This window comes from Aulonocara sp. 'chitande type north' Nkhata Bay, linkage group LG9 (genome assembly GCF_057382095.1).
Source record: "Aulonocara sp. 'chitande type north' Nkhata Bay isolate Kocher_YH1m ecotype deep benthic linkage group LG9, A_spYH_male_GT1.1, whole genome shotgun sequence".
Taxonomy (NCBI): domain Eukaryota; kingdom Metazoa; phylum Chordata; class Actinopteri; order Cichliformes; family Cichlidae; genus Aulonocara; species Aulonocara sp. 'chitande type north' Nkhata Bay.
Genome location: NC_141352.1, coordinates 33,825,354 through 33,835,747, shown reverse-complemented (window position 1 = coordinate 33,835,747; position 10,394 = coordinate 33,825,354). Strand labels below are relative to the sequence as shown.

The window sequence follows — 10,394 nt, the reverse complement described above, 5'->3', positions numbered from 1 at the left end:
TCAGACGTCTGCAGCATTGAATCTATGTCTTCTCCACTGCTATTCCAAACAAGGTGCTGATGCAGGGGTCATTAGCACAGTAAGATTTAAGTGCACAAAATGTTCACATCATAATAGTAATAATAATTAGAGGAGAGTATTATGTAGTCCAAGAAGTGTGTGGCGAAGTTTTCAGTGCGGAGGAGGGAACCATGGTGTTCAGGAGCCAAACTGCTTTGGGGGAAAATGCTATTGCACAATCTTGCCGACCTGCTCCTGATGACGCAGTCGTCTTCTGGAGGGAAGTGTGGTAAACAGTTGATGGGAAGGGTGATGCGGGTCAGCCATGATGCTAGTGGCTTTCCCAGTGAGGTGTAAATATCCTGTAGACTGGGTAGAGAGCTGCCAATAACACGCTGTGCGGTCCACACAATCCTCTGGAGGGCTCTGCGATTGGACGCATGACAGTTTTCATACCAGACTGTGATGCAGCGGGTTAGGATGCTCTGCATGGTACCTCTGTAGAAAGTATTAAAGATGGGTTTGGGGATGTGCACCTTCTTCAGTCGTCTCTTAAAATGCAGTCGCTGCTGAGCTCTTTTAGTCACTGATTTGGTGTTGCTGGTCCAGGACAGGTCCAGGGGCGGATCTAGAGAAATTTTTCCAGGCTGGCATGGAAATCAAATGGGGTGGCAAAATCAAAGCCTTGTTTTAAAGACATATGCAGGTGTTACATATGATTAATATACATTAAGCATATGTTTCATATAAATATGGTCTATAACTTAATTATTTTCTATAGCCCACATAATTAAACATTTCAGTTACATAAAATGTGTGTACTGTATAGCCTGTATAATAAATAAATATGTAACCAATAAGTATAAAATCCAGAAAGCTACACAACACTGGGCGGGGGCTCATTTCCAAACACAAGTCTAACTTAAGTTTCATACTGTTTTTGTTAGAAAAAAAATCAAATTGTACTGACTACTACTACTGCCAGAAAGCTGCACTGTCACAAACAATTATTGAAACCTCATTTTTCATGATTTGTTGGGTCAATATTCTGAGGTCCAAAATATAATTGGCCATTTTTGGCTGCTTTTGATTGTTGTTGTTTTTTTACCTTGTCTTTCTTGGTATCATTCTTTTCAGCACAACCTCACACGTCCAAATTTACAGTTATTAAAACAACTGGTCTGAAATCACACAAACACATAAAACCCTAGTAGTAGTTATATTTTCTCTTTACTATAAAAACCACAGACATGTTTAGTAAATTATTTTCATAACTTGAAATGCAAATATAAGTGGTAATTATTTTAAATTAAAATTAAACAAAAATTTTGTAAATAATAAAGTTATATACAACTATTCATCTAAAAATGCAGGCAATGCATCTGGGGTTCTTATTTTTATTTTTTTGCACAGCCATTTTAAAAATACTACAACAATCAGGTGTCACAATAAGACGCCCCACAAATTATTTGTGCCAGTAAAAAAAAAAAATGTCAACCACAAGACAGAGAAGAACATCACAGGGAGAAACCCTGCAGGCCTGACAGCAGGTGTATCGCTCATTCTGTTTTCCACCTGGAGACAGTGTTCACACGGCATTCTGCCTGTGTAACTTGTGTAACTACACAAGTTAACACAATTCAATTCAATTCAATTTTATTTATATAGCGCCAAATCACAACAAAAGTCACCTCAAGGCGCTTCATAGATACAGAGAAAAACCCAACAATCATATGACCCCCTATGAGCAAGCACTTGGGCGACAGTGGGAAGGAAAAACTCCCTTTTAACAGGAAGAAACCTCCAGCTGAACCAGGCTCAGGGAGGGGCGGGGCCATCTGCTGCGACCGGTTGGGGTGAGAGAAGGAAAACAGGATAAAAGACCTGCTGTGGAAGAGAGACAGAGGTTAATAACAGATATGATTCAATGCAGAGAGGTCTATTAACTCATACTGAGTGAGAAAGGTGACTGGAAAGGAAAAACTCAATGCATCATGGGAATCCCCGGCAGCCTACGTCTATTGCAGCATAACTAAGGGAGGATTCAAGGTCACCTGGTCCAGCCCTAACTATATGCTTTAGCAAAGAGGAAAGTTTTAAGCCTAATCTTGAAAGTAGAGATAGTGTCTGTCTCCCGAATCCAAACTGGAAGCTGGTTCCACAGAAGAGGGGCTGTAGTCGCAAATTTTGAAGCCATCCTGATAATCTTCTTCCACCAACGATGTGGAGATCCAACCCTTTTAGATCCAATTAAAATCAAGACACTCAAAAAGATGCTCTGTAAAAGAGTAGAAAAAATAGATACAGACATGTGCTGCATGAAAGACGTTAGGGAAGGTTAGTTAGCTGGAGAGCGAGTTAGGCAGGAGAACTCTCAGCAGCATTAACTGCCCTGTTACTGCACCACCTTAATAAACCATGGTGAAGCAAAATGTCTTGTGCTTAAGACTCTACATGAAAGTTAAAATATATATGTTCAGTGCACATAGATATATAGTGTATAGTTATACATATCACACAAAAATCCACCACATTTCCCCTTGTGGTACCTGGAGGTACCACCTAAAAAGACCCAATGACTAAAGAAGAACAAAAATCGTGAAAACGAATGCGTGCGCTGTTTTTTTGCTAACATACTTTAAAGCAAGCTCTAAATAGAATATAAGAATTTGTATAAAGATCCCACACAGTTGTTGCTCTATTGAATAAACCCCAGAAACCTCATAGTCATCAACATAACATTCTTCCAACGCTTCATTTCTCTTAGTCAATTAATTTAAGACTAATTGATTCCTCTTCATTTGCAAATCATACTACACAGTATCCTTATCAGAATACTCAAGAAACTTAAAACTAGCCTAATTACAGTAAAATGAAAGTGAGGCATGAAACACATCAGCAGAGACACATAATACATACACGGATTACACAACACCATATGTGACATTAAAAATAATACAATAAAACAATTAATTCCCAATTTTGGATTTCATCTTGGTCAGGTTCAACTTCTTTTTCTGAACAACTTCTCAGTGTGGGCTTTGAAATGTTCTTTGACCATCACTTCATCTTCTTCATCTGACATAAACCCACCAAGAGCATTCTCTTTGTGGGCCGGTACTGCTCACCCGAGTAAACACGAGCTGACATTGACATGAATTAAACATAAAACATTATATACAGTATAAGATTTTGTAAGGTAAACCTAGTTCATACAAATGAAGTAAAGAAAAGTTATTAAAACAAAACGTGCCTTGCTGTTTATTCTTTCAGTGTCCCACAGTAGCACATTTCCTGCTAGGAAAATGTCAGAAGTCACATCATTTCTGTAAATTGGGAAGTAACTGTAATACATCAAGTCACCTCTGTCTCTTGTTACCAGGACTTTTTAAAATGAATGGTGCAACATGGAAAGAGGCCCTACACAAAAGTTTAGCTTTGAGCTCAATATGCGATGATCCTTTCAGCCATGACATCTCTGACATGGGAAACCAGGGAATTTGATTAGAAAATGGTGAAGGATTTTCTTTTCAGTTAGAAACTGGATTTGTGTAACATGTTGGTGAAAAGCCCCCAAAGAAAGCAGCATATGATCAGTCGCTATATTGCATTTAATACAAACGTCCTTCGTGTATCCTTTGAATACAGAACAGATCATTTCTGATATCTATGAGTAAACCCAACGAGCACGTGTCCCAAAAGACCCCACAGTGTTTTTATCTGGCTTTTCCCTGACAGTTAGTGGACACTGACAGATGTGTGCTGAATATGAAAGGAAACAAAAGAACTAAAGAAGGTTTGCAGTGTTAAAAACAAGAACTACATGAAGGTTGTTTCATCCTGCTGTAACTTATGACAGAAGCATCTTTTGTTTGTTTTTTCATTTATTTACACAAAGACAGATGTTGAAATAACAGGAGTAACAGTTTAATTCAATTGAAATCGGTCCAATCGTCTATAGTGAAATTATTGTTTTTCATTAGTTGGCAAAAGATGGGGGTTGTTGACGGCAATTCAGTGAATGCAACAGGGGAGGACGCCAGTTTGGATGGAGGGGAATCAGCAGGACAGATGAGATTTTGTTTAGGAGTCGAGTAGTTGTGTGAATGAGGAGAGGAGAGCACATTAGACTGCTGAGAGACGGGGAGGTAGTCAAGCACTGACCGAACGAAACAAAAATGTGTTGAAAAAAAGAAGACAATGTATTTTTGTTTGCGTTGCAGAATCTGCATCTGTACATGAAGAAGAAGCTCAACAAGCCAACAACTTGCGTATGAGGCCAGCTGAGTCACAGCCATCTTCTTCTTCTCATTCATTTCTGACAGAGCCACATGAGCAGCCACAGACAAAGCCAGATGACAGCAGCGTGCCTCGCCAGCAGCCAGTGTGTTTGCAACTGCCAAACACACAGGCATCACCCTACACACCTCTCTGTCAAGAAAATCAGGTCTCCCCTGCCTCTCACATGAATTTCCCTGAGGACACCTCATTGGACTCCCCTGTTGCAGCCCTTCAGTTCCAGACAGAGGAAGCCTTTGTCGCAGACAGTGAGGAAGAACTGCTGTCAGTGCTGGAAGAGCTCGACCCCACTGCGCAGTCTCAGCAGCCCTCACCCACCCCTGCCTCTCCTGTAGATGCCTCTCAAACTGCATCAGTTCAACCCCGAGTTGAATTATTTCAAGACCGAGATGAGCCCATCTGTTTTGCTGAAATCCAAGAAGACATGTGGTCAGTGCTTGACTACCTCCCCGTCTCTCAGCAGTCTAATGTGCTCTCCTCTCCTCATTCACACAACTACTCGACTCCTAAACAAAATCTCATCTGTCCTGCTGATTCCCCTCCATCCAAACTGGCGTCCTCCCCTGTTGCATTCACTGAATTGCCGTCAACAACCCCCATCTTTTGCCAACTAATGAAAAACAATAATTTCACTATAGACGATTGGACCGATTTCAATTGAATTAAACTGTTACTCCTGTTATTTCAACATCTGTCTTTGTGTAAATAAATGAAAAAACAAACAAAAGATGCTTCTGTCATAAGTTACAGCAGGATGAAACAACCTTCATGTAGTTCTTGTTTTTAACACTGCAAACCTTCTTTAGTTCTTTTGTTTCCTTTCATATTCAGCACACATCTGTCAGTGTCCACTAACTGTCAGGGAAAAGCCAGATAAAAACACTGTGGGGTCTTTTGGGACACGTGCTCGTTGGGTTTACTCATAGATATCAGAAATGATCTGTTCTGTATTCAAAGGATACACGAAGGACGTTTGTATTAAATGCAATATAGCGACTGATCATATGCTGCTTTCTTTGGGGGCTTTTCACCACCATGTTACACAAATCCAGTTTCTAACTGAAAAGAAAATCCTTCACCATTTTCTAATCAAATTCCCTGGTTTCCCATGTCAGAGATGTCATGGCTGAAAGGATCATCGCATATTGAGCTCAAAGCTAAACTCTTGTGTAGGGCCTCTTTCCATGTTATACCATTCATTTTAAAAAGTCCTGGTAACAAGAGACAGAGGTGACTTGATGTATTACAGTTACTTCCCAATTTACAGAAATGATGTGACTTCTGACATTTTCCTAGCAGGAAATGTGCTACTGTGGGACACTGAAAGAATAAACAGCAAGGCACGTTTTGTTTTAATAACTTTTCTTTACTTCATTTGTATGAACTAGGTTTACCTTACAAAATCTTATACTGTATATAATGTTTTATGTTTAATTCATGTCAATGTCAGCTCGTGTTTACTCGGGTGAGCAGTACCGGCCCACAAAGAGAATGCTCTTGGTGGGTTTATGTCGGATGAAGAAGATGAAGTGATGGTCGGCAACAAACTCAGCGGGAATCGTTATAGAGCGGACTTCCATGTCAACCCCAGTGGCAGCAGCAGCCTCAGTTCCTTCTTCATTTACATCCACGAAAGCCTTGTGGACAACTTTGGACACTATCAGGTCATTTGCTGGAGACATTCCTAGTAGATGAAGAGCCCAGAAATCAGTTGTGTTTTTTTCTTTACCAGATGATGTTTTGCAGTTTTTGTGCTCTCAATATAACTGTATAATTGATTCAGTGTGTCTCATTGGTGCAATATTTCTCACCAGAGAAGTCTCTCTTGTAGATGTCAAAAGCGTTCTCCATTCCCATGTTGGTCAGGATTTTCTCCAAGTCATACTTCTCCTCCATCTTAAATCGAGGGAGCTTGACATCAACCTCGTTGGGGCTCATCATGTCTGGGCGAGTCCAGTCCACAAAGTTCTGATAGGTCAGCTCCTTCTCCAGCTGTGTGGATACAGTGTCACTAGCTTGTCTGATTGAAACTGGACATTAAAGTACTGGTAAGTGCATCTTACCTTTTCCAAGCCTGTGGTATCATCTTCTATGTCATTAGGCAGGAATATGAGCATGCTGAGGTCATTTCCTTTATACGGCATCTCAAGAATCTGTCCAGAAACATTGTTTTTATTTATTACTCCATCAAAGATGATCTGACTTCCTAATCTAGAAATTTAGGCTGATATTTGTAAAAGACAAGTTTTAGATCATGCTGGTGAAATCCTGTAATAAGCTGAAAGTGATGGATGTTACCTTGCAGTTGGCCTCAGGAATGGTCGCAAAAGGAAATTTACTTTTCTGCTGCATCATCTTCACCGGCTTAGTGTCGTTCTGAAAAATAGGGGAGACAAGAGAAATGTTTTTTGTGTTTAGTCTCAAAATGATCTCAAAAAGTTCTGTCATGGTTTTATTCCAGCCATTGAGTGGATTTGGATGTAGAGCACACGTCACAACACAATTTGTTCTTGTTAGCCGAAGTTTGTGATGTGCTGTTGTTTGAGATTTATTTGAGAACTTATTGGATATTACATGAATAATAAACTGCATTGCATAACTGCATAAAGTTGGAAAGTGATCGTCCTAAAAGCACGATTTTATCCCCTCAGAGCTCCAGGCTTTATGTTCTCATTCAGCAAAGTCCACAGCTCGTTTGTAGTATGACAGATCAAAGTATAACTGCACCATCCTATGCTGCCTTTCTGCACTGTTACCTTGTTCAGTCGAAACTGCGCATCAGCAGTCTTCTCCTCCTTAAACTGCGTGTTCCAGCTGCCCTTGAAGTAAATGGCATTCACGAGAACCAGCTTCGTCAGGCTACCCACTGCATCCTGGCTTAGCAAGTCCTTGATTTTATCTGGTAAAAAGAATTTATGAAAACTATTAACTATTACCAAAGATGCACTAGTTACTGTACAACATCTTCAGCTATAAAATCAGAAAACAGGGCAACAGCAAGATGGTTTTTATTTTAAAAAAAGGGGAAAAAGCTTTATGATCAGTATAACAGGGAACAAAAAACAAAAATTCAAGTGTAGGCTTGAACAAAATTCAAGCCTACGCTTGAAGCCACTGAGGCACAGCTGGCTGCCGGCAGAGCCGGCGGGCACGCCGGTGCAGCCCCCTCTAGCTTCTGCTCGGTGGCTACTGGGTGACGCCTCGTCTGGGGATCCTCAGCCCTTCCCATGAGGGTGGCACGGATGCCCCTCCGGTGGTCCTCCTTGGGCTCTCGCACTCTGGGGCCTCTGGATGTCTGGGGCCTGGATCTCCTCCATGCCTGCTTCATGGCCTGGGGGACGGGGCTATGGCTCGCTACATCCTCTTGCAGACCATTACATGTGGAAACCATTTGAATACAAGCGCGCTGATCCACACAGGTGTGCACACGGGTGTTCACTGCTCGTAGACTTAAATTACACCTTTCTTGGCTGCTACTTCAAAGCACATTGTGTGCTGTCTGTCCTGCGTGCTGCACAACAACATTGAATATTTAGTATTTACTGCTGTTTACACTTAGCTAGATTAATGCGATGGTGTTGTGTTTAGAAAGTTGCTTTGGTTTTTTTTGCTTGTTTTCTATTCTTTCTCTCTCAACAGGTGATCCAGGAGATTTTATTTATTTATTTATTTTCCCCCTTTCTCACTGTCCCTCTCCCCTTCTGTTTTTCTTTTCCTTCCTCTTTCTTTCTCCCTTTCCTGTCCCTCACTCATGTCTGTCCCGTCTGTAACAACTGAAAATGAAATAAAATAAATAATAAAAACAAAGGTCGATCAAATGGACCAATACGGCAATGCCGCGATGATCCATTTGGCAAAATAAATCCATTGGGTATCCTTGTTGGTCTTCAGACAAATATTCTGACGGCTAAAGAACCAAATGGGACAGGCAAAAAGAAAAAAGAAAGAAGCCACTGAGGTGGTTGTTAGCGGGGGTGACGCGATGCTTCTGGTATGCATGAATTAATTAAACAGTCCAATAACTCCAGCAGTACTTATCTTGTCCTTTTTGGTCTTTGTTCCAAACATTTTAAGATAAAAGCGCAGCGGTCACAAACGTTTTGCCTTCTTATGATTAACAACACACCTGACGCTGATTACGTGCGTCCACCTTAAATACCTTACATAAACCTACCATACAGGAACTTAAAAAGGTGGAATCCTCAGTGGTGCTTGGTGCCACACCCTCAGGGACTTTAATGTTATATAAAAACACTGACAGCTCAATATCTGCCTCAGTCACTCTCCCTGATCCAGCTGAGTCACCAATAGGAAAAATCTGCTTTTCACAGGAACTTGGTAACAGCAATAAGAGAATACGTAGTTTATTCCAAGAAGATATCGTCTCTCTCCCATATATAACATCTTATTGGAACCGATATGTTCCAGATATCAAGTGGAAGACAGTCTGGATGGTCCCCCATAAATATTTGATTGTAAATAAGGTGAAAGAAGTCTCATTTAAAATTCTACATAAATGTTATCCAGCCAGTCACTACATGGTCAAATTTAAAAGGGACATAAATACTAATTGTACTTTCTGTGGGGATCATCCAGAAACTGTGACGCATCTTTTTTGGTACTGTTCTTTTACACAGAGATTCTGGAAGGAATTTAGCAGGTTTGTTATTGTCCATATTTTAAGGGAGTTTTCTTTACGATGGGAAAATGTTTTATTCTGTTTGTTTAAGTTCCCCAAGAAGTATGATAAAAATTTTTATGATGAATTTGTTCATACTTTTAGCTACATTTTTTATCCATAAATGTAAGTTTACTAACAAAACACCATATTTCTGTCATTATTTTAAGGATGTGGAAATGTACATACAATCAATATCAGACTCCACCAACACAAAGGCTCTCAAAACAATACATGTATGTGTATTCTTATAATTGTTACCTTTTTCTTTTACTCTTGGCTTTTTGTGTTCATGTTCTGTTGTTTTGTATACTTCATCTGTTCGTATGTTGTATACTCATTGTTTGTTAAATAAAGTTTAAAAAAAAGAAACTTAAAAAGGTTACCTCTAGCGGCAACATAAGGTATCAACCCAAAAATGGCTCCTACAAAAATAATGGGATTAAGATTGTCTCATTTCCAGCAGGTGGCACCACAGTCCTATAACCCTCATAGAAAGTCCTTGCATCCTATTATTATAGATGGTAGATTTATAAATGGCCTGTATTTGTATCGCGCTTTTATAAAAACAATGAATGAATTTCCTGCTGCACTTAAGATAATATAAAGATATAGAATCAATAGCAGCCAATCCTAAATGGGCCTGAAAAATAAAAATATGTTAAAGACACAAGTGATCAAAGTAGAAGTACCCATCACATAATATAATAAGAATAGAAGAATTGGCCTGCTATTTACAGCAACATACTGCTGTGATGGTTTTATTAATAGCATGAAACCAAACAGTAAAACCCAGAGATAGTGCTGCTTAATACTGAATAGAAATTAGACTGGAAGAACTGGAAACAGAAAATAATGTGGACGGTGGACAATCCGGTAATAATGTCTCAACTGAACACAACACAACTGATCCCCAAGGATTTACAGTGGAGATCATTTAAAGTTACATTATGCTTACCTTGTGTCTGCTTCTCCACCCAGCTGTTGATGTGGACCCTGGCCTCCTCTGCATTTCCTTTGAAGTCCACAGACTCGAGCTCAGCGTTGTAATGCTTTTTGGTGCCTTTTAAAAATTCCTGGAATTGTGAAAATAAGTCACTCGAAACAGATTCAACAAACTACGGAGACTTCAATCAAGTTCAGTCACTGTGTTAAAACATTTTCAGTCCTTTGGATGCAGTTGAAGCTTGAACTAACCAGTCAGCCTTTGTCTAATAAAAGATTAAAGCAAATAGCTTGTTGGATGCCAATTTAAGTAGCCAGCATAGAAAAATACACAGATTGTGGGTAAGCTGGTTTGTAACGTTTCGGTTCAGATGGCAGCAGTTTTTGCTGACAAATGTAAGTTTTAGTATTTCTAAGTATTAATAAATTACTGTTTTACTTCTTTATATATTTCTTTATACTATTTGCAAAT

The 10,394-nt window shown here is 39.7% G+C and overlaps 2 protein-coding genes across 2 annotated transcripts in view; one reads left to right on the top strand and one right to left on the bottom strand.

Annotated features, from left to right (window-relative positions):
- Window positions 1-10,394, top strand: part of LOC147322655 (kinesin-like protein KIF1B) — a 55,445-nt gene that overhangs the window by 15,376 nt on the left and 29,675 nt on the right. The window lies entirely within an intron of this gene.
- On the bottom strand, window positions 5,646-7,190 carry LOC147322658 (leukocyte elastase inhibitor-like). Its single transcript, XM_086307039.1, has 5 exons — window positions 7,056-7,190; window positions 6,598-6,675; window positions 6,363-6,452; window positions 6,111-6,291; window positions 5,646-5,983 (listed from the first exon to the last, which is right to left on the bottom strand). The coding sequence occupies exons 2-5, from the start codon at window positions 6,652-6,654 to the stop codon at window positions 5,757-5,759; spliced, it is 555 nt and encodes a 184-aa protein (XP_086163165.1). The 5' UTR covers window positions 6,655-6,675; window positions 7,056-7,190; the 3' UTR covers window positions 5,646-5,756.